At 51.4% G+C, this 23900-nt stretch overlaps 1 protein-coding gene across 3 annotated transcripts; it reads left to right on the plus strand.

Annotated features, from left to right (window-relative positions):
• The first annotated feature begins 6824 nt into the window (after window positions 1-6824).
• On the plus strand, window positions 6825-23323 carry PHF10 (PHD finger protein 10). Of its 3 annotated transcripts, none has more exons than XM_059176490.1 (12): window positions 6825-6988; window positions 8305-8411; window positions 10449-10579; window positions 11213-11290; window positions 12245-12378; window positions 12472-12621; window positions 13247-13356; window positions 14354-14507; window positions 17077-17232; window positions 21549-21657; window positions 21925-22113; window positions 23134-23323. In XM_059176490.1, exons 1-12 carry the CDS (start codon window positions 6902-6904, stop codon window positions 23217-23219), a joined length of 1491 nt encoding a protein of 496 aa, XP_059032473.1. In that variant the 5' UTR covers window positions 6825-6901; the 3' UTR covers window positions 23220-23323. The 3 variants fall into 3 exon arrangements, with proteins under 3 accessions (XP_059032473.1, XP_059032472.1, XP_059032474.1); XM_059176489.1 differs by having other exon boundaries at window positions 6826-6988; window positions 11207-11290; XM_059176491.1 differs by lacking the exon at window positions 6825-6988 and adding an exon at window positions 7255-7466 and having other exon boundaries at window positions 11207-11290.
• The last annotated feature ends 577 nt before the right edge of the window (window positions 23324-23900 follow it).

A 23900-nucleotide genomic window follows, 5' to 3' on the forward strand; every position in this document is an offset into this window, starting at 1 on the left:
CTTAATGTGTGGTCATTCCTTTTGTTACTCTGTTAGTTCAATTCTTTTTAGGTGCAAGAACTAAAAAACCTAATCCAGTTTTTTGTTTTGTTTTTTTAAAGAGGAGAATTTCATTTTCCTGACATTTGATCAGGGACTCAGGTGTTTTCTGCCTTCTCCTCTCCCCCAGACTTTGGCATTTGTTTAACTTGATATAATCTGATCATGTTCCTGTCTATGACTAGACGGGTCATAGTTCCCTCCTTGGGGCTGAGGGCGCATTTCCCTTTGCAGGAGCGCAGGGCCCCACGAAGAGTAGACAGAGCTCCAGCGTGGAAGAAGGGGACGGGCTTGGAGGAGGCGACCCGTCGCGCCTGTCATGAGGTAGCTCTCAGGGCTGTAACCATGTCAAACTTAAGGGTTGGTTGAAATAGCCATTCTTGAATAGTCCCAAGACTGGAGAGTGGACGGTGGGCAGAGTTTTCTGTTCACTTATGTGTCCTCCTGAGCTGGCGAATCCAGGACCAACAGTTCGGGGCTGTGCAGCAGAATCATGGGTCATCGTCGCCCCAGATCTTCAGCACGGGAGTGGTCCGCTGTGAGCCACGGCCGCATTAGTGGTGACGAGCCCGTGCAGCAGGTCGGTAAGCCGTGCGCCTTCCTGGGGAACTTGAGGATGTAGTAGTAAAGCCCGTGGCCTCCTGTTTGTACAGAGTGATGCAGGTGGCGCGGGGGCCACGTGACGAATCACGGAGCGCTTGACCCAGCCCTTCAGAGAGCCCCGGAGCTTCCTCATCCTCAAATGGGACCTGCAGGTATTGCCTGATGGGAGTTCTTACAAGGACCTCCTCAACCCCATACACACCTCGTTGAATTCCATACGAGCGACTCTGACCCTCCTGCCTCCTCCACCTCCCCTGCCCGCCCATGATCTGACATCCGGCTTCTCGAAGCTTTTTACAGCAAGTTAGTGACCTTCCTCTGCAGACCTCACAGCACTCCTCTCTGTCCCCAGCTTCTCCTCCAGATGCATTTTGAGTCTCTTTCTTAAGAAGGACTTGGCTTGTCCCCACGGAGAGTCCCTGTTCTCTGAAAGGGAGGTACATGCAGAACATCCCCAAAGGAGCCATAAGACCAAAGAAAGAGGCCAAGTCCAGCTTGAGGAGAAATGGTTGGTTAAGGGGACCTGCGGACAGAAGCGCATCTTGGGCAGCAGTGTCGGCTAGACCTCTACACGCCCACCTTCCTTAAGACCCACTTTTTCAGCCCTGCAGGGTAGGCGTACCTGCGGGGGACCGGCGAGGGGGGAGAATAGTTAGGAATCGTGTGTCAGAGTCCGAGCTCCAGGGCAGGGCAAGCAGGTGAGGCCCCGGGTGTATGCCTAATTAAGGGTGCCCTCAAGCAGAAGGATGGCCACAGAGTGGCCACCGTGGTGGGTTTGTCTAAGATGACCTCGGTCTGGTCCCCGCACACCCCTCCTACCACAGCCCCTCGAGCAGACGCTATTCTTCCTCTCCGTCCTTGACACAGCCACTCTGGCCTTCAGTGCCCCGGCTCCTGGCAAAGCCTCCGTGTGTGCTCATGCCTCTTCACGCCCCGTGCCGCTGCCGCCCCCGGCCCCTGGCTGGTTCCTTCTCAAGACAAGAGCTAGAGGACCCCGGCCTCCATCTCTACCGACTCCTGCTACCATTCTTTGTGCCTTCGATGTGCACACGGAAAGCTGTCTAGTGAGGCAGTCCCCACGCAGGCGCTGCTCTGCTATGAACAAACTCGGGTGGCCACAGTCTTGTCTTGAAACACCAGTGCCCCAGAAGCATGACTCAAATTTCAGCTGTTCTGCTGCACCGACTGAGGAGGTACATCACATCGAGCGGAGACCTCACAGCCAGTGCCCAGCCACAGATCGCCACACCGATGGCCCTCACGCAGCCCGGGCCTCCTCGCCAAGCCCGTCAGTGACAGGTCACTGCACCCAGTTACTCCTGCCTCGGGCCTCAGCACAGACAGCAAGGAGTGTAGCTGTATTGCTTCCTTGCCTCCCAGTGACAGCCCCACGGGGTGTTTTACAAAAATGGACCATAAAAAGAGTGTTTCTTTTTACGTTAAAATTTTGTTTTATAAAATGTGCCCCCAAAAGTTGAAAGCACATCAAAGAAATAAGTGAGGAGCTGACAGTGAAATTGGATGTGATTAGGAAATTTGAAAATGACAAGAATGAAGCCTCAGCCTGCATGAAGGTCCCGTCCAACAAGGAGAGAAAGCACGGTAACGTTGGGTCCACATCTGACTGTTTGTGTTGACGAGACTTTCTTCAGCTGTGGACAGAAGATGGTAACTAGTAACGGCAGAGCCCAGTGCGTCTGGCTAGCATTCAGGCCAAGTGTTGGCATTACTTGTCACGTCGAAACAAAACTGTTATTACAGACAGAATGAAAAGCGAGTTCACTGCACTCAAGTTGTGTCCTTTTGGAGGCCCACAGAGCTGGTTAGTGTTGAGCTCTGGTTAAGGTGCTGGGCCAGGCCAGGGCACTGCTGGGAACCCTGCATCCGGGTCACACAGATCAGTTCGAGCAGGTGACCGACAAAGGTGAAGGGACACTGATAACAACTTCACGTTAAGGACACTTGAAGGTGTCGTATGACATTGAAAACACAAAACATCAGATGTTGGGATGTTATCAAGGCACAAAAGGTAAGTGATGGCAGGAGAAAGCAAGTTCCAACTACTCTTGGCAAAGTGTTTACACAGAAATAAAGCACGAATTCTCGTGTTTTTCGTATTTATAATTTACTAAATATTAGTTTTACAATTTAAAAAATGCTCTATACATTTACAATTGGCAGTAAGGGAGTTTTAAACGTTTTACCAAAAGTTCTGGGCAATTATAAATTTTCTCTCTGACCACGAAGATCACTGTGCGGTCTCAGTTCCTGCGGTCGTTTCTACAGTCCAGTGCACTGCTGAAAACTGGGAAGTCTGTCCTCTAGCTTCCTGACTCCTTGACCAGCTCCCGTTTGGTGACCTCTTGCCCTGGCTCACCTGGCTCCTCCGTTCCCCCTGTAGACTCTGCTACCATCAATAGCTGTATGACCTCTGAAATCCTGGACGCCAGCAGGTTATTTTTATACAACCCTTTTCTGTCCTTAGGACTCAGCACTGTGGAATCCTACTGAAATCTCCATTCCATGCCATAACCCACCATTAAACAGCTCCCTTACAGACACACTCGGGTTCCTTTGCCTCTCTTGCGGGTCTGGGAAAACCCTTCCTGAAGGAAATGCATATTCATAGCCTGAATTCAAGCAGCTCAGTTTGACTGAGAACATGGAAAAACCAGACCGACTGGTTTGCCTTGAAGCTCCCCACCGGAAACAAACCACGTGGCCCCCAGGAACGTTGCTCCTCCTCCCCCTCCCCCTCCTCTCTCACTTCCGTGGGTGGTTTCACCTCCTATTTCAATCAGGAGAGAGAACGCGTCAGAGGAAAATCTTTCAAGTTTTCCAGCAGCGAGTCTCAAAACCTCCCTGCGCCTGCAGCCACATTCTGTTCCATCTTGTCGCAGTGGACCCACCGTGTTCTTGCTGCCGGCGGGGGGGGTCACCCAGGCCCTGTGCCGGCCGCAGGCCTTCCCGAAGCTGTCTCCCCCAGCTCCTGCACCTGGTGTCCCCTCTGCGCCCCCTCGCCAGCACCCAAGCTTGCTCGCCTCTGTCCCACCTTAAAGACGACCGCCCTGTTCTCTAGCTACCTTCTCTCTCCGGCGCTGGCGCAGACTTCCTCCCACGGGCACCACCTCGAGGAACTTCAGTCTAGCTTCTGAAGTTGTCACACCTTAGAAACAGCTCAAAATAATGAAGTTTGCTTTTTGGCCCCAATTTGCTAAATACAACGGACATTTCTCTGTTCTCATCTTATTCAGCCTCTCAGTTGAGACGGTTGACTGTTCCACTGTATGAAACGCTCTCTCCTCGGAGTTTACAGTATCTGTCACCTAGATTTCTGCTCCTTTTCTGTTTCCAGCTGGGTGCATATACGGGGTATTGATGGATGAGTGAATGATTCCTACGGTCTCCGTCACCCTACGTAATTCTTAGTTCATAGTTGCTTTTCCTAAAATGTTTGTGGAATAACTGGATGGACATTATTATTTTAATCCTACAAATGAGGAAATGGAGATTGAGAGAGATTAACAATTCACCCATTCGACACGGACCACGCGGCTATTATGTGACACAGTTGGTACTGACCACACTCTTACCTCATTTTATTTCCGAAGAGAGGGAGGGGCAAACGGGAAGGGAGAGAGAGAGAATCCCACGCAGGCTCCACGCCGAGCAGGGAGCTCCAGGCTGTGCTCAATCTCACCACCCTGAGATCAAGACCTCGGCCAAGATTAAGAGTCAGGTGTTCAGTTGACTGAGCCACCCAAGTGCCCCCAAAATCTTAACTCTTTAAATAAAAGATTTTATTTATTTGATGGGACGGGGGGGGGGGGGAGACACAAGCAGGGGTAGTGGGAGAGGGAGAAGCAGGCTGCCGGCTGAGCAGGGAGCCTGAAGTGGGACTTGATCCCAGGACCCCAGGACCAGGACCCCAGCTGAAGGCAGAAGACTGAGCTACCCAGGTGTCCCCAAAATCTTAACTCTCACCATTCGCTCATGCCAGTACCGTGTAGATTTCCCCCCAACTCCTGGCGTCTGCCTTCACGTACCCGACTCTCAACCCACGCGGGCTGATGTGCCTTTTCTCACCTCAGCGTTTTTCAGGCTTGAAACCCTATTTCCTCTTCCGATTGTCCCTTCACCTGGAGTTGTCCTACCTCAGTCTCTTAAGATACTTTTCAAATTCTATGTCAACGTTAAAATCGTAACTTTTGTAAGTTAAGCTGCCTTTAAATACATTTACATATTTGTGTCCTGGTCTTTCAGAGCCGAAACTGCCCGTGGGTAGGGATTGTCCTCCACAGAGGGTCTCCTTAGTATTCGGGCCATAGGGGCGCCTGGGGGCTCAGTGGGTTAGGCCTTTGCCTTGAGCTCGGGTTATGGTCTCTGGGTCCTGGGATCGAGCCCCAAGACCGGCTGTCTGCTCAGCGGGGAGCCTGCTTCCCTCTCTCTCTGCCTGCTTGTGATCTCTCTCTGTCACATAAACAAATAAAATCTTTAAAATAAATATTCTGGCTCTAATAGGATCATTGACTTGGAATGATGAGTTTTGAACTTGTGTCTGATCTAGAGACGGAGCACCCGAGGGAAGAGAGTGGACCAACCTCGGGGCATACATGCAGCTATCCTCCGCACAGGTCCGCACACACTTCATGCTGAGTTCTCCCCGGGATCTGAGGGGGGCCCTGAGCACTGAGAGAGTTTGGGGTTAAGCTGTTGATCTTTCTTTTTCAGCGGGTAGGGAAGCAGCTGGTCCGGGGCTGAGTGCGAGCAGAGTTTAGGTTCGGAGGGCTTTGGGAGCGTCCAGCCCTGGCGCCACTTCTGAGCGGACCCGGACAGGGTCAGGAACCGGCTGCCGGACCTGTGGCACCTTTCCCAGGTGCGTTCGCCGAGGGGAAGCAAAACCGCAGAGCGATCAGTCCCGGGCCCGCTGTCCGGAAGGAGGCCGCTCTCGGACCAGGACGTGCCCGCTGCGGGGTCCGCCCCGCAGGTCTGTGTTCCCTTGTCGTCGCACGGTCCGCCGTGTCCCTGGAAGGTTCGGTCCCGCCGTGCGCGGGTCGCCCTGCAGAGGCCCAGGTGAGGCCCAGGAACCGGTCCGTCCAGCCCAGAGAAAACTCTCCCCGCGTGTCGCCGCGTGACCAGCGGCCGTCGCCGGGGACCTCGGCGCCGCGCGGACCACACAGGAGGCCCCGCAGAGTCCGGAGGGTCCCCCCACCCCCGGCCGCCTCCCGGGCTCCCCGCGGAGTCCCGCGTGCGAGCCGCGCTCCAGCCGCTCTGGCCGGGGGCTGCGGCCGGCCCCCGCGCAGGTGCCCCGGAGGCGAGGAGGAGCGCGAGCCGCCGGCGGAGAACAAAGGCGGCCCAGGGCGGTGGCCGAGGCCGCCTCGCGAGGAAACGGGCAGAGGCCCCAGGGCCCCCCGGACTCAGCCCACGGGGACGGGGGCGGGGGCGGGACCGGGACGGGGGACCCCCGGGGGGAGGGTCCGTCGGGAGACCGGGGCAGGAGGACGGGGACCCCCGGGAGAAGGGGGCCGGGAGGAGAGTCCCTCGGCGAGGGGGGAGGGGCGGAGGGGACCCCCGGGGGCAGGCGGCGGAGGGTCCCGGGGAGGGGGCGGGGTTGGGGTTGGGGGCGGGGCGGCGGGGACCCCCGGGCGGGGCGGCGCGGGCGCGGTGGGAGGAGCGGGCGGGCGCGCGGCGGGGCCGGGCCGGGGGCCGCGGGGAGGGGGCGGCGGGCCGGGGCGGGGCCGGGGGCTGGGGCGCCGGCGGGAGGTGGGGCCGCGGAGCGCGCCGGGCTGCGGCGGGCGGGGAGGAGGCGGCGGCGGCGGCGGCGGCGGCGGCCGGAGGATCGCGCGGGGCCGCGGGGCGAGCGGGGCGGCGGCGGCGGCGGCGGCGGCGCGGGGCCGGGGGCGCGGGCCGAGGGGCGGCGGCGCGGCGGGAAGAGCCGGGGCCGGCGGCGGGGCGGGCTGACGCGCGGGCCGCCGGCGGCCTCCTTCCGCCCCCTCAGCCGCGGCGGCCGGGCGGCGCGCTGGCGGCGGCCATGGCGGTGGCGGCGGCGCTGGCGGGCCGCGGGGCGCGCGGCGGCAGGGGCCGGCCCCCGGGCGGCGGCGGCGGCGGCGGCGGCGGCGGCGGCGGCGGGCGGGCGGAGGGGGCGGGGCCCGGGCGGCGAGCGGCCCGCGCGGCGGCGGCGGCGGCGGCGGCAGCGGCGGCGGCGGCCGGGACGAGGCGGCGGCGGCGGCGGCGGCGGCGGCGCGGGGCGCTCGGGCTGATGGCGGCGGCGGCCGGGCCCGGGACGGCGCTGTCCCCGCGGCCGTGCGACAGTGACCCGGCCACCCCCGGAGCGCCGTCCCCGAAGGTAGGAGCGGCGGCCGGCGCGGCGGGGCGGGGACGGGCCGGGGCGGCGGGGCGGGGCGGGAGGCGGCGGCGGCGGCGAGGCCGGGCCGCGGGGGGTCGCCCCGCCGGGAAGGGCCGGAGGCCGCGGTTCCGCTCCGCCGAGGCCGCCCTCCGCCCGCGGCCCGGCCCCGTGAGGCGGCGGGGGCGGCCTGGCCGCGAGCGCGGGGCTCGGAGCGCGCGGGGCGGAAGCGGCCCCCGGGGTGCGGCGTCCCGGCCGCGAGCGGGGAAAGCGGCCCGGAGGCTGCGGGGCGGCGCGGGGCCTGCGTTGGGTCGGCGGGAGCCCCCGTCGCCCGCGAACTTCGCCGGGAACCGCAGCAGCCCGCGGCCCCCCCCGACCCCCGCGCCGCCCTTCCGGGCGCTGAAGCGCGGGAGGCGCCGTGTCCGCGAGCTCGGGGCGCCGCGTGTCCGGCCGGAGGCGCCCGAGAGCCGCGGGGCCGAAGGTGGGGGCTGGGCAGGCCGCGGGGGGGACGCCCGGGTCCCCGCAGGCCCCGGCAGGGCGCACTGAGCGCACGCGGGGCGCCGCCGGCGGAAGTGCTGCCGCGCTGCGGGGACTTTGCCTTTTTAACTTTTTCCGAGCGGTTCCACTCGGAGGCGGGGCGAGCGCGGCGGTCACGTCGCGGCCAACTTTACGGGACGCCGAGTGGCCCGCTGGGCCGTGCGGGGCGCGCTTCCCCGCAGGGAGCCGCCCGCGCCCGCGCCGCGTCTCCGTCGGCCGACACGGAGGGGCCGCGGCCGGCAGGCGCAGTGCCCGTGGGGACCCGGCGGAGCGTCCAGTCTCCGCCGTGCGGGACCGAAGTCGCGGCCGGAGGACCCGGCCCGAAACCCGTGCGTCCTCGTCGCGCGCGGCCGCGTGTCCTGCCCGTGTGTCGGCGGCGGGGCGGGGGGCGTGGGCGGGGACACGCTCGTGAGCGGCTGCGTTCGCTCGCCCGACCCGGCGCGCCTGCTCGCTGGGAGGTCAGGGCGCCGCTCGCACCGTCCGTCCCGCAGCTCCGGGCCGGGCGCAGGAGGCTCGCGCGGGCGCTGCGGGCCGGCGAGAAACCGGCGCGGGAGGCGGGGCGAGCGCGGACGCCCGCCGGGGACTGTGCGGGTCACGTTTATTTTCATAGTTTCCTTCCCGGTCCCGCCGCCCCGCGTTGCCGCCCGCGAGGAGACGCGGGGAGGATCCTTGTCCCTCGAAAGCCCTTGAGTGGAGCCTTTGGGCAAGTCCGCGGAGATGCGTCACCGCGCTTTGCTCCCCGCCTTCCCGTGTCTCACGTCTTCGCTCTTCGGGACGTCTAGGGTGACGCCGACGCCGACTCCAATGACGGGACGCCCGCATCCAAACGGCGGCGCACGGGCTCGGGAGACAGCTGCCGGAGTTGTGAGACGGCCAGTCAAGACCTGGGGTACGGTCCTGTCCCTGCCCCCGGTTCCCGCGCTGCCCTGCGGACCCCCCCCCCCCCCCCCCGGCCCGGCCCGGCCCGCCGGGGCCGAGGGAGTGACTAGGACCAGTACTTGGGTCATGTGCAGCGCGGGACGCGGCAGGACTTTGGCTGTCCCTGCGATGTAAACGTGATCGTGATGAAATCCGCGTAGAAAACCCACCGTCGTAGTGACACTGGGGTGTGTCACTCAGCGGCACGGCTGCGTCCAGCGCCCTGCAGCCGCCCCCTGCGCCCCCATGCGTCTCTACCGCGCGGAAGTGGGCCGGCCTGAAGCCGTGGCCGTTGCCACTGCCTCTTTCCCCGGCGCCGGCAGCCTCCGACTTCGGGTTCGCCTCGTGTAGATGGAATCCTACAGTTTCTGTCCTGTTGTGTCCGGCTCCTTTCAGCATCGTTTCTTGAAAGCTCCTGTTGGAGGCTGTGTCAGAACCTTCTTTCTCTTTAGGGCTGAACTGAGCTCCTTCGTGTGGACAGATGCCTCTAGTCTGTCTTTTCATCGGACGGACAGTGGGGTGGTTTCCCGCTCGGACTGCTGTGAACTGGGCTGCGGTGAACGCTGCGGGGTCAATAAGTGTTCAGTCCCTGTTTTCAGTCCCTGTTTTCAGTCCCTTTGGGTGCATCCCTTGGAGAGGAGCGCTGGATCGTGCGGTGATTCTGTGTCTAGCACTTGGAGGACCCACCAAGCTGCTTTCCACAGTGAGCACCTCATGTTCTGGTCCCAGCAGCGGTGCAGTGTCCAGGGCTGTGGGTTCTGTCCCACTTCTGTGAATGGCCATCCTGCGGGCCGTGAAGTCGCAGCCCGATGTCATTTGCATTTGAATTTGAATTTCTGAAATGGCCAGTGAAGTTGACCACCTGTCAGTACTTCTCTGTGGCTCCTTTGGGGGGGTGGAGAGGAAATGCAGAAAAGCATTTCTGAATTGGGTTGTTTGTTCTGTTGCTGCTGCACAGCGGGAGGTTCTTATGCGTTCTGGGTGTTCATCTCTTGCCCATCTGCAATTCTGACTCTGCCGGTTGCCTTTTCACTTTGTTGGAAGAGTCCTTTGATGCACAAAATTTTTAATTTTGTTGAAGTTTGAATCATTTTTCTTTTGTTGCTCATGGTTTTGATGTCCTATCTAGAACCTGTTGCCAAATCTAAGATCAGGGAGAGTTTCTGCTGTGTTTTCCAAGAGTTTTCTGGTCTGGTTCTTCTGTTGAGGTTGTTGATCTGTTTTTGAATGTGATTGGAGGTAAGGGTCCAATTTCACACTTTTGCATTTGGATATCTGATTTCCCAACACTGTTTTTGAGAAAACTCTACTATTTGGTCATTACTTCTAATTGGATGCTATTCTTGCCACTGTATCCCCTGGTGAGATTTAGAGGTTGGGTTGGCAGGTCCGGAGCTCTGTCGCTGGCTGGTCAGGACTAGGACTGGTCCCCGGGACTCGGACGGGTCCGCAGGGTTGGGACCGGGCACCTTCACACCGGGTCTGTTCTGTGTTTCTGGCTTTGTGGAGTTCAGGAGAACAAACAGTACGGTGTATAGTTCAGCTCTTTGAGAAACAGGTTTCTGGAGTTCTGCTTTCTTAACTGTTTGACTCGCTGAACAACGTGTGGGAAACGCCTTGGGCGGGAGAAATAGCGGAGTAGGTGTGGAGCCCAGGAGAGGGAATTCTGGAGGAACGTTGCCACCGATTTGGCCGTGTAGACCTCTTACGCCACAGAATTCCTCTACAGCGGGCCGTGCTGAGCCTTGGTTCTTTGGGGTGTGTGGTTGTGGGCTTTCGTACACTGCTTGCTTTCTCTCCCTCTGCCCGTTCTGTTGTGTTATTGGACGCACAAGACCGGGGGATCTTGTATGTATGGCAGAGTCAGAACACTGAATGAGAATTTAACTAATTAAAGTAGTTCTCTAAAATTCCTAAAAATAAAACTCAAAAATAGATCCTTAAAATAAAAATGAATAAAACTTAATAAAAGCCACATTTAAGGCATAATACATATTTCTCTGCTTAGCTTTAGCTACTACCCAGCAGAAAATTTGATAGAGTACAAGTGGCCGCCTGACGAAACAGGAGAATACTATATGCTTCAGGAGCAAGTCAGTGAATACTTGGGGGTGACCTCCTTTAAACGGAAATATCCAGGTATTACGTCTTAGTTTATGTAACAGATTAAGCCTGACTTTGAACTACTAGTAATCGTTTTTGATAAGTTATCAGCTTCTGGATCTTTGCGTATGGGTTATGTGTAATACATTGTCCGTTCTGCTGCTGATTTTCCCTACTCCTGTCACCCAGTACTTCTCTGCGCTCTCAGCTTGCTCTTATGCCTTATACATGGACTTAAAAGGACAATGTGGAAGGTGAATTTCCTGGGGAAGAGTCTTAGAAATAAGTCCTGTTGCGGCTGAAAGCAGCAGGAGTTTGATTCTTTCCCGTTGCTCCCTGGCCTGAGTGAGGGAGGCAGCTACATGGGGCTGTGTCTGGATTTGAGAAAAGCTGTCGGTGCAGCCAAGTTACTGTTCTTGCTTTGGGTTATTCTGTTTTCAACTTTAATTTAGCTTTAATTCCTTGAATTTGTAAGATTATTTGCGTGGTCTCTTTAGTAATCTTTGGAATATATAACACGCAGTACTTTTTTAAGTCCATAAAGAATTTAACTTTTTAAAAAAAATCTTAAAAAGGTTTTTAAGTTTTTAAAAGTTTGAAAAATGCATAATGTTACAAATGCAAAAGACTATTTTTCATAGTCTTTTGTTCTTTTCTTTGGAGATTTAGAGCGACGAGATTTGTCCCATAAGGAGAAACTCTACCTGCGGGAGCTGAATGTCATCACGGAGACGCAGTGTACTCTAGGTAACAGAGGCTCTGAACGGGGATTCTGAAAGCTAGGTGTTTATGAGGAGACACTGCATGGGGGTTTGTCCTCTTTGCTAAATTTAAAGTGTTTTACAAAATTAATGGCATAGATTGAACTATTTAAGTGCTAACTTGTTTATATTTGGTTTTTGTTAAAAACAAAAAAAGGAGAATGACATAACATTTCATAGAAGTGTGTGTGAGGGTGTGTGCAAAATTTGTATGGTAGTTTTTACAAGTCTTGGTCTTTATCTCTAGTGATGCACATTTTGCTCTGTTTTTTGTTCCGTGTGATTATCTCCATGCTTTGTTGCCAGTTTTTCTTTCGTAAACATTTTTAATGCACCGTGGCTACTTTTTAATGTGAAACCATGGTTGTTCATCATAGCAGTTGGTCTGACGCGATGCTCTGACTTTTGAAAATGGCCTGTATGACTTGCGTGTGTGCTGGTGCTTCTCGTGGAGTGTGAATGGACTCCATGTAATATTCCTAGTGTACTGAGTTTGAAAACTGAGTACTGCAAAACTAAGTACAAAAGACTACTGAAAAACTCGTTTTCTTCTAATATCCTTCCTTAGTTAAGGATATTAGATTAAGGATAATCCTTAATCTTCAGTGGCCTGTAGTTAGTATGCACCGTTATTTAGCCATTGCTTTTAATAAAGGGTATATGTTTGTAGTATGTTGAATCTTAAAAAAATGTGGTTGAAAAATTGATTTATTTTCCTTTGCAACTTGATGAGTTTCCTTTTTTAAGTGTTTGACCTTATATTATGAATATTGTTTGTTTTTTTTAAATGTATTACAGTATTTTCCCTTGACTACTGGAAAACTTTAAATATAGAGTAGATTAAAGAAAAAGCAAATTTTGAAAACTACTTTTGCTCACAGCCTTAAAAGAGGTTTTTTTTTTTTTTTTTTTTTTTTTACCTTTTTTTGGTGTAAAATAGGTTTAACAGCATTGCGCAGTGATGAAGTGATTGATTTAATGATAAAAGAATATCCAGCCAAACATGCTGAGTACTCTGTTATTTTACAAGAGAAAGAGCGTCAGCGAATTACAGATCATTATAAAGAGTATTCTGTAAGTATTGAGGTGACTGGCATCTCTTACTCGGTTGGGGAGAGTGACATGTGCAGTCACATGTGACTTCCCACTGTCATACTTTTATTTCAGCAACTGCAACAACAGAACACTCAGAAAGTTGAAGCCAGCAAAGTGCCTGAGTACATTAAGAAAGCTGCCAAAAAAGCAGCCGAATTTAACAGCAACTTGAACCGGGAGCGTATGGAGGAGCGACGAGCTTACTTCGACTTGCAGACGCACGTAGGGCTGCTTCGCGTTCTGAGCTCCCGAGCCTCCCTAGAGCCTCCCTAGCGCTCCCGGGGCAGAGCGGGCGGGGCCTGCTTTGCGGAACCGCTGTTGTTCTGTACCGGGAGCGCGTCCTTTTCTGCCCCAGAAGTTAAGACAGAACTTCTGACCATGTGCCTGTAATACTCTGCTTGCTTCTGTGTGTGAGTGTGTGTGCGTGTGTGTGTGCGCGAGGCAGAGAGAGGAGGGAGGGACGTGTGGTTTGCTCTGAGGTCGATATCCTGCTGCTTGTCCCAAAGGTTCTTTTAAGAAATTTCCATCTCCATTCACGTAAGACTCAGTTGCCACGTGAGGCTGAAGCTCGCTCTTCTCGTTCCGTAGATGAGGACGCGCGTGGCGTTGCCCAGGCCCCCTGCTCTCTGCGGGGGCAGAAGCGCACGCGTGTCCCTCAGCACTGATGGCTGCGATGAGCCAGATGCGACTTCCCTGTATAGCGAGAAACACTGTCCTGTGTCCTCGGGCTCTGGTTCCTAATGTCTCCTGCCGGGGAGGGGGCGCCGCGGAGAACGGGTGGCTCCGTGCTCTAAAACCTTGATCCCGAGGCGCAGTCAGTGTTGCATTTCTCTTCACCTTAACCCAGGTCATCCAGGTGCCTCAAGGGAAGTACAGAGTGTTGCCGACAGAGCGAACCAAGGTCAGCTCCTACCCGGTGGCCCTCATCCCTGGACAGTTTCAGGAATACTACAAAAGGTACTCACTGGTTTTATGACCATTGAGCAGAGTGGCCGCCCGACGGGCGCGACCACCTGCTTGTCCCCGCCGCACGCCCGCCCCTGCTGCTGCTGCTGCGCGCACCCGGCGAGCGAGAGTGTTGCTCGTCTGGCATTCCCGACGGATCGTCGTGGAAACTCAGGCTAGCAGGGGCATGTTGTTTGAGAATCTCCGCTTTTACATCAGCCTTAAACCTTACGTTCTTGAGGAAAGAGACTGTTCCTTAAAGGCTAGTGTGTAAAATAGAAAGTCATATTTAAATCATGCGTTAGCAGACTAATTTCACTTCTGGGCCAGCAGACTTAAAAGCAATATGCCAGGGTAGCAGGCCTTTGCTTTTTGCTGTGTCTGCTAGGCAGTGCTGAACGCAGATTGCAGGGTTTGGACAGGGGGTGATGTGGGCAAGGGTGGCCTGTGGGTGGGAGTGACCCAGATGTGTCCTCTGGTGTGGCTGCTGCTGATCTCTAGTGTCAGACACAAAGGGTTCATTTGTTTCTTCAATAATGTGGACCGCGTACTGGCGTGCGGCAGTGCATCCGTTGATGCGGCCTCGTCCGCCGGGGAGGCGGCCGCGTCGTCACCGCCCCCCCCCGGGTGGAGCAGCAGTGATAACTCGGGGAGCAGGGCTGGGGCGCTCGGGCCGCATGGCTTCTGTGCAGGGTCCTTAATTGCCACAGTTCCCGCTTTAGTCTGCTGACTTCTTTCCCTTCTTTTTGGGTTGAAGATGAAGGAGAGAGACATGATCTTGATAATAAGAATCAAATACGCATATTACACTCTTAGTCTGGTGCAAAAACGTTTAAGCTTTTTATTACTTTTCTTACTTGGTAAAAATGAAAACTTCCTTGTCACATCTGTAGTCATTTTCCAGAAGTAGCTGGGCTAGCAGGCACAGTGGGCTGCGTTTGAAGCTCGTGGGTTAGAGCAGCCCTGTTCCTCACAGACGGCAACTGACGGTCGCTTCTCTGAGCCGCAGGTACTCCCCGGATGAGCTGCGGTATCTGCCGCTCAACACTGCGCTCTACGAGCCCCCCCTGGACCCCGAGCTGCCGGCCCTTGACAGTGATGGTGACTCGGACGATGCCGAGGACGGTCGAGGCGACGAGAAACAGAAACACAAAGGGACTTCGGTAGGAGTGCTGGTCTTCACCAGGAGGTGCCCCTTCCCCTAGAGGGTTTGCTGATCGCTTTCCCAGATGTTGAATGGAACGTGCATCGCCACCCTCTTTTTGAAAAGGGGCAGTTGCATGTGCTTTCCTGAATGCTTTCATCAGGAAAATTATTTATTCTGTGCATTAGTAGAGACAGGCTATGGATGGCCTTTGGTAAGTTTTATTTTTAAAGTTGCCTTTCAGGTTATCACAGGCAGGTTCCAAAAGGGCACCGGACATGAGTTTACAGTCCTGTGTTGAACTGTCCTGGTTTGGGGAGTACATGAACTTGTGTTCCTATTGCTTAATTTTTTAAAAAAATATTTTTTGTATTTATTTGAGAGAGAGACATACGGTGACGGAGAGCACAAGCAAGAGGAGAGGGACGATCAAGCTCCCTGCTGAGCCGCGATTCCCCACTCTGGGCTTCGTCCCAGGACCTCGGGATCTTAGCCAAAGGCAGATGCTTAGCCCACAAGGCACCCCGTCCTACTGCTTAATTAATAATTTAGATTTCCTATAGGAAAATTTGAAGGTGTTATTATGTAGGTTTTTCTTGTACGACTTTTTTTTTTTTTCCCCTCTTTTTAAAGCAAAACGCAGTTGCATGACTGGGGAGAGTTAGTGTGCTCGGTGGAGGGTGAAGGAGAGCAGAGGGTTCGATGTGATCGGGCGCGGCGCGCTGAGCGGCTCTGGCCATTTTAACCCTCCTTACAGCCAGCCTGCGCCCGAGAGTGTGCTCCGTTAAATGGGCAGCAACAACTTCTAAAATATTTGATGATACGTGTTACGTAAAATGAGATGCTCTTCAGATATTAAAGCGATGGCGCCACTTTTTCCTGTCCTACTGGTAAAAGGGGAGCTGCGGCGGAAGCAGGATATATTGGGGTTGATTTTTACTCACTCTGCCATAGTAGTCTGTGGGGCGCCTGGGGGGCTCAATGGGTTGAGCCGCTGCCTTCAGTCCAGGTCATGATCTCAGGGTCCTCGGATCCAGCCCCGCATCGGGCTCTCTGCTCAGCGGGGAGCCTGCTTCCCCCTATCTCTGCCTGCCTCTCTGCCTGCTTGTGATCTCTCTCTCTCTGTCAAATAAATAAATATAATCTTTTAAAAAAAATAAAGTAATCCAGCATTTCAGGAGAGCATTTAACAGTTTATACCAAGATTTTTAACTTCCACAGAATTTGACCTAGCAAATATACTAACAGAGTTTACCTGAAGGATAAAATTTAATTAGGAAAAACATGGCCATTGTAGTGTTAACAGTATTTTTTATAATGGAAATTAGGAATAAATTTAATGTCCATAAATTTAAGGTGATACATTACATTTACATGACATGTGGTAAAATGCATATAATACTTAAAACAGTTGAAAAACCCATGAACACACACTCAGTGGAATCCAGTGTGTGTGTGTGTGTGTGTGTGTGTTTAAGATCTTATTTAAAGACTTACTTATTTTAGTGGAGTGGGGGAGGGTCAGAAGGAGAGGGAGAGAGAGAAGCTTAAATAGACTCCACACTGAGCGTGGAGCCTGACATGGGGCTCGATCTCACGACTCTGACCTCAGCCAAAACCAAGAGTCAGTTGCTTAGCTGACTGAGCCACCCAGGTGCCCCACCAGTGTTCTAATAAAATGAGGAATACGTGTAGGTGGGGTAAATGTTTGAGTGTGTGCATGTGTGAATCTGGGTATTTATGCAGACACACAACTGATGCATTCACGTTTCCAGGGGTTGTCTCAGAATGTTTATCAGAGTAGTTATGGATGACCTAATTTTCTCACTTAAAATTTTCATAATTTACTTGAGCATAGCATTTTTATTTAACTAGAAAATTTTAAATTAATAGATGAAGAATTCAGTGATGAGATATCCAAGTGTTAAACTTTGAACATATAAAGTATGTCAGATACTGTCATGAGGACTTGTGTGGGATGCAAGACGGAGCTTGAAGAACCCGTGACACTCACTACTCAGGAAGAATACCCACACTTATCTAAGACAGTGTATTTTTTAAGCAGTTTTTTTTTTTTCCCCTAAAGATTTTATTTATTTATTTGACAGAGAGAAATCACAAGTAGGCAGAGAGGCAGGCAGAGAGAGAGAGAGAGAGAGAGAGAGGGAGGCAGGCTCCCCACTGAGCAGAGAGCCCGATGTGGGACTTGATCCCAGGACCCTGAGATCATGACCGGAGCCGAAGGCAGCGGCTTAACCCACTGAGCCACCCAGGCGCCCCTTTAAGCAGTTTTTTTGTCTGAAACAATGCCCCCCGTGGTTGAAGCACCAAAGCCGACAGTCCTGTCGTGTTACGTCAGGAGACGGTGCGTTAAGGTACTGGCTGGCGTGAGTGGAGTGAGCTCTGAGCTCTCACGTATTCATAAGGCAGGTGGGTGACTTTTAACACGACTTCTTTCAGTCTGCACTGGAAAAAGCTTTTTCTATTTAGCTTTTTATTTTTAGATTGATGGAACTTTAAAACTTTTTACAAATCACAGTCCAGTCTGTGCATTCCAAGGAATTTCTGTTTGTGTTTGTGACCTCCAGGACAGCTCCTCCGGCAACGTGTCCGAGGGGGAAGGCCTTCCCGACGGCCAGGAGGAGCCTTTCCAGGGAAGACAGAGATCCAAGGACAAAGCTGCTACTCCAAGAAAAGACGCTTCCAAACGTTCTGTACTGTCCAAGTCAGTCCCTGGGTACAAGGTAGAAGAAAAAAGCCCCTGACTCTGCTTCCTTCCTGACCAGCCTCTTTCCCCGACATAGTTTTAACTCTGACCTCCAGAGCGGGGGAGCTCTGCCTGCCGCCCCCCACTCGCTGTTCTGTGGTGTGTGCCCTCTGTCGGCTGCCTTCTCTTCTGCTTTCTTTTCTTGGTGGCTTTGCTGTCACTTTGGCCTCTGGTTCAGCTTCTGTTTCTGGAGATGTACAATTTATAAGAAAATCTTTTTTTGACTTTTAAACAATAACCAGGCAAGTATGGGTTTTTAAAAAAATTTTATTTCGTAGGCAGAACTTTATAGTTTGTTTCCTTGGAGTAAAGAACGTCACTATCTGACGTCTAAAACATGCTAGTGTTGAGCAGAGCTGAGCTGTGAGGGACGGGTGGTTGGGCTCTTAGAATAAGCTGCCTCTTCCGGAAAGAGATCTGGGTTTTATCCCGTGAATATTTGATCTGTTGGCCAAATTTAGCTGACTCTGCAACGGAAAGTAGTACGACCTGTCACTTACACTGTGGTGATTTGTAGCGTAGCCTTGGCACATAGCGTCTCTAACTCCAGGACCGCGATGTAGGCACCATTTAGTGACATAGCCTGGCTCAGAGTAAGGCCGTGTGCTCTCAGCCATGTTTCTGTCAGCGTCTTCCCCTTCAGAAGTCTAGGTGAGAGGTGAGTAGCCTTACCCCTGCGTGGGGGGTTTGGAACGTCCTGGAAGAGGTGACATCAGCTGCACGGTTTTACGTTCTGGACAGTAATGGTAAGATAGACCATTCATACAGTCCGGGTTCTATCAGATTATGCCTTTTATTGTGGTTGTGAAGGTGTTTGGAAGGAGCGTCTTAGAGTAAGGCGAGGGAGCGGTTTGCTGAGTGGGACTGTTGAACCATCTTGTCGTGTGTCAGGATTGGGGTCGCGGTGGATGATCTTGAGAAACAGGTGCGTGCGGGCTACCGGCCAACTTCTCTTCCCCCGCTGGACCCTTCTTGCGGTCCGCTCGCCTTTCTTTTCCTGAAGTAAATAAAGCAACTTAGCAAATTAGTGTGTTTAATCCACATTCAGTTTGAAGATGCCTTTATATAATCAGTTTAAAAATATATGTTTTTTCAGCCTGTGGCAAGCAAATCTTAAGCTTCGTTTGGCAAAGGTCGGCTTCCAGGGATGGCTTGAATAGGCCGCAGACGTGCGATTTTATACTTGTTTTTACACGGATAGCTTACCTAATTTTTTAAATGTAAAAGCTGTAAATTAATGCTTCATAATTGAAAGCAAGTGAAGTCCAAAGAGTTAGTCTTGGAAAGCTAGCCTGCCGTGCGCCGCGGAGGGCACTGAGCACGGAGGAGACCGTTCACCACAAGCCTGGGTTCATCCTGGGTTCGGAGGGGAGAGTGGTGAGATACATGTTTTAATAGAGGCTGAAAAAGAAGAATTATTCCACAGTATCATTGATTTAATCTAGAAGAAATCCTATAGATTAACCTAAATTGATATTACTCAAGGGAGTGTAATATGCAAAATATACATTTTATAATTTCTGTGAACATTTTTAGCACCTAAAAATGTTTCAGGTGTTTCAAAGTTTGGAACAACCAGTATCTAGACTTAATACATTAATATGGACATGTTTGTTAAAAGTAACCTCTCTATGAAAAATATTAATAAGCCAAGATGTGCCTAAATATTCGGGTGCTGACAAGCTGAAGGTCATATATATATAAATATGTTGGAGTTACAAGAAATGACGACGTATCTGATGTCTTGCTTAATAAGATTCACTAGTGCTTGCCCTTAATTTGTAGGACAGTATTGTTTAGGTTACATTAACCTGCAGTGAAAGCATAATTGTTAGGATTCAGGCCTATGCGACAAGTTTATAATTAAAGTCTATACTATATTAGTGTTACCGTGAAAGTCTCCCTTATCTTTGGTTCTTTCCCGAGCAGGAAAGTCAGTGTATTGTGAGCCTTTTATTTGAGATGCTGAGAACCATTAGGATGGGTATTTTAATGTTCTTGCCAATAGTGAAGCTTTGATGTTGCAGTTACTAGAGGTAGAGCAGTCAGACACAGGGTCTGTTCCGTCAGTCGCCGCGGGAGTTACGCGCGCGGTTCCCTTCCTCCTCCGTGGGAGGAGTCTCCGTCAGAGACGAGCTTCCCGGCTGGCGGTCCTGGCTGTGAGCAGCGTGGCTTCTCAGAGAGCTCGGAGTGCTTGAGTGAGCAAGGAATTGCCATAGGAAATGCTACAAAGCTCTTTCTCTCTTTCTCTCTCCCTTCTCCACCCCTGCCACTCCCTCTTTTCATCAAGATGAAGACTATTGGGTAAGAACAATTTTAAGTGGCTCAACAAAATATTATGATTTTAAGCTTAGAAGTAAACCTAGAATTTTCTTGGTGTCCCTATTTATCATAGGTGTTTAATGTATATTTTAATGGCTGTAGAACTTGAATTGCTCTAGAATGTGAATGACGAGCTTGTGTTTGATTCCTTTTTGACGTTTGTAAAGGATCTCCTATAAGGAGTTCTTTTAGAATTTAATACTGTGTAGTTACGTCCCTGACTTCAGTGAGAGATATTCAAGTACTTGGTATGCCAGTATCTAACTTCAACTACAAGTATTAAATAAGTCTGTCTTTTACATTCAGTGCAGGTGCCATGGCCAAGAGTTCTTATTTCGGTGTATCGAGAGAGCTTTCTGCTGTGTGTTATGGCAGTTACAGGTGTGGTCAGCACCAGATCAGAACTTGGATCATAGAAGTGCACTTCCGGGTGTTTTGTATTTAGGTGTAGGAAACACAGAGAGAACCTCCTGCTTATTAGAATGTAGCAGCAGCAGTGGAGGGTAACTGCACTGTGAGACGCACACGGTGCGAGCATGGGACACGATCTGTTTGTTGGGGGAGCAGGGTATGAGGACACACGTACAGGAGATGTAGAATAGTTAACGGGAAAGTTCTCTATGTATGTTTTAACTTCCATATTTATTATTTTGTAGAGACATGTGTGATTGTTTAGAGTTACTGTTTTTATTATATTTATGTATAAGGTTGACTTTTTTTAAATAAATAAGCCAAAAATTATTTTTGAATGCCTCTGTCATCTTTTGCAAAGAAAGACAATTTAAAACATAAAAAATTTAAAGAATTAAGAACAAATTGTTTAGGCCTAACAGGTTTTGAAGGTGGCAGGGAGACATTCCAAAGCTGGAATGCTGTATACGAAGGTGGAGTTTCCTTGAGGCTCCTCTTTGTTTCAGTAACTTAGGAGAGGGACAGAGAAGATGCGTTTGGCGGGGTTGGAATAAAACATACCACAGTCCTGCTGAAGAGCATCTCCCGCAGGTCCTGTGCGCACATCGGCCGGCCCGTCTCCTCCTTGGCCCGTGCGCGCCCTTCCTTCTCTGCCTCCGTCACTTACGTGTTCAAGTAGCGTGAATGAACGTCGTCTCACTGTGGTCAGAGCTGTGGTGTTTGTATGTTCTCCCTCCCCAACGACCGTAGGTGCCCTGCATCTTTTCTTCTTCGTCCTTTCCAGTGTGTTGCTCAGTGTTATTTTAAAGCCCAAGTGCTTTCATCGGATTGAGCAAGTCTTTAAGCTGCACAGTGAATGGTACTCAAGAATATGAGGGTGTCTGTGATTTTTTTTTTAAGTTTTTTTTTTTTTTTTTTTTGGCTTGTCTGAAAACTTACTTTCCTCTTTTATGTTTTGTATCTCATGTGGAATGCTTTCTCCCTAAGCACAGGCTCTTTTATTATTAGATATGCAAAGGAAATAACCACAGCTTGGTTTCCAGAAACACTTATGCACATGACAACGTATGGATGAGACATCTTTCAATTAAAAATGTTAAAACAATGATTCTTGTAACTTAGATTTCATAGATCTGTTTTTACAACTTCGGAAAACAGTCCGTTTTTAAACAAGACCAGTATGTAAGCTGCTCCACACGGAGCCTTCCGTTTTCCGGTAAGCCCGACTATACACGTAATGGTCATTTGGTACCTGGATTTCCTCTTCCCGGTAATAGAGCAATTTTTCGTTGTAGTCTTCCCTTCTAGTTCACGAAGGGAGTGTAGGATGCTCCATTTAATCCTAACACGAGATCACGTTGTTGACAGAATTTTTAAAAGAGATCTGAGGCTTTTAGTCGGGAGGCCATTGTATGTTGAAAGCTGGCTCTCAAGTTGGGCCCTTCGAAAAGGTCCTCGTTAGCAAGTTAGCCAAGAGTAAAGATAAGGCAGTCACAATTCCTTATGAACCCACAGTAAGTTCTTCTGGCATGAATTTATAGCCCTCTTCTACCCTTCCAGCCAAAGGTCATTCCAAATGCTCTATGTGGAATTTGTCTGAAGGGTAAGGAGTCCAACAAGAAAGGGAAGGCTGAATCCCTCATACACTGCTCCCAGTGTGACAATAGTGGTGAGTACTGACCTGTCTTCTTCGCATTGTAACCGCCCTATTCATTGCTTCCAAAGCCAGGAGTTTTAGTTGTCAGCTAGACCTGAATCAAAGAATCATCAAATATATAGAAGAAGCCCATGTATTTTTCTCTACTTCTTATATTTTCATTTCTTTGGTGATTAAACATTGTAGCCATACTCGTGAACTTGAAGCAAACTAGCATTTTATTATGCCATATTAAGTTCAAAATTCTTTTGTGAAATACTAATGTTGGTTTTGGTTTAGGCCATCCTTCTTGCCTGGATATGACCATGGAGCTTGTTTCTATGATTAAGACCTACCCATGGCAATGTATGGAATGTAAAACTTGCATTGTATGTGGACAGCCCCACCATGAAGAAGAAATGATGTTCTGTGATGTGTGTGACAGAGGTTATCATACTTTTTGTGTGGGCCTTGGTGCTATTCCATCAGGTAAAGACTGGAAAAAGGAGGAACATTATCTTTGAGTGAAGGGATTATCCCAGCGTTTTTTTAAAGGCTCCGCATAAACACCATAAAGATCCTTCTGTTCATAAGACGTGACCAAAGCTGTGATTATCCAGATAACGTCCACCTGCTTTTCTTTGCTAGGCGACCCGAGTAAAAAATGGGATGTCCCATCCAGGTGCTGGAAGCAGAGTTCACCGTACAGGGAACTCATGTCTTTCCACTGGAAGAACTAAAAGCAAGAGCATCAATTTGTTTCAAAGCCTTGATTTTATTTTTAGCTCATCTATTCAGAAACTTAACAAAAACGACCGCTGTGCCTTTATAAATATTAAACCAGATTTCTATAAAATGAGGCAGCATGACAATTCCAGATAACTTTGGAATGAACACAGAGTTGGAGAATAAATCACAGTAATTGGACTAAAATATTACACATAATTGTGTAAATTTAGAACTTATTTGCATAGTTAACACTGTATAATACTTTTATAAAATACATGCCTCGAGCTAAGTTTCCTGGGAACCATTAAGAAGCAGGCGACTTGACTCGGATGGGAGTACGCGGCACAGCTCATCCCTGGTCAGCTTAAAGTGCTGTGTCTGGTGTGCGCCCGGCCTCGGGGCTGCCACTGGGCAGCGGAGGGAAAGGCTGAAGACAAGCCAAACTCTGTAACAGGTTTTATCTGAGGATTTCTGTATTGAACTCTGAAGTAGGAGAGTGACTGGATTTCAGAAAGGATCGTAGAAACTTTTTAAAATCAGTATCACTGTAGAGAATCGCCCCCGCCCCAGCCCCCGGCACCGAATTTCACATGATACTGATCGTGCTAATGAAGGGAAGTTTCCATTTTTCTCCTTCGGAAACTCGTTAGTGTCCTTCATGTCACAGATCCACAGAGAAGTATCCTTAGTGATAGCTAAGAAAGGAGAGCCAAATGGATTTAAAATTCAGTCCTAAAACATTAAATTTCATACTATATTAACTAACAATTTTTCTCCTAGGTCGCTGGATTTGTGACTGTTGTCAGCGAGCCCCCCCAACACCCAGGAAAGTGGGCAGAAGGGGGAAAAACAGCAAAGAGGGATAAAATAGATTTTTGACCCAATATTGTAATATGGATTTAAATGAAATATTTGGTGCCAACTTATTTACATTCTCCATTTTATGCCAATAAAAGATTTCTGAAATTAACTCCGTGCTTAAAATCTGCCAGTTGATTTGTTCTAAGCTACTTTTACCCTTGAAGCCAAGTTCAAGTAGAGAAATAATCATTTTCCCAAAGTGTTTTTAATCTCTTTCGTACTTTGGCTCTATGCAGAAGCGCAGTCGGAAACCTTCGGCGCTAGTCCTGCGCTGACCCCACAGGGGCTAGTCTTTGCGGGAAGCTGGGCTGATCCGAACTGTTTCCGGCCTATCCCGGGTGGCGAAGCAGTTACTCGGTGATGGGCGGGTCTGAATTCCGGGTGGCCCCGGGACATTTCCAAGGGGCCGGACCACCTTCGGGGCGGCTGGTACGGGACGGACCCGGGTCTGTCCGCAACCCCGGGAGGGCGCCGCTCCCTGGACCTGGGGAGCGAGCAAAGCCCCGGAAAGGAGGACCTTCCGGACGCGCTTCCACGCCTGTCCGAGTGCGCCGGCGTGTCCGGCCGGAGGGCCGCTCCCGGGCCCCCGCGCCCCCGCAGTCAGGTCAGCCACGCGGCGAGCGAACGGAACGAGTGGAAACGCTTTATTGCGCGCGTCCCGCCACGGGGATTCGGACACCGGGAGG

The sequence above is a fragment of the Mustela lutreola genome, chromosome 6 (assembly GCF_030435805.1).
Source record: "Mustela lutreola isolate mMusLut2 chromosome 6, mMusLut2.pri, whole genome shotgun sequence".
Taxonomy (NCBI): domain Eukaryota; kingdom Metazoa; phylum Chordata; class Mammalia; order Carnivora; family Mustelidae; genus Mustela; species Mustela lutreola.

What these genes read in the sequence shown, in the direction of transcription:
- PHF10 (XM_059176489.1), top strand. Translation starts at nt 6,902, where the DNA reads ATGGCGGCGGCGGCCGGGCCCGGGACGGCGCTGTCCCCGCGGCCGTGC. An exon ending in AGAAACACAAAGGGACTTCG is followed by an intron (nt 14,508 to 17,076) that starts GTAGGAGTGCTG and finishes TGTGACCTCCAG; the next exon opens with GACAGCTCCTCCGGCAACGT. An exon ending in AGTCAGTCCCTGGGTACAAG is followed by an intron (nt 17,233 to 21,548) that starts GTAGAAGAAAAA and finishes CTACCCTTCCAG; the next exon opens with CCAAAGGTCATTCCAAATGC.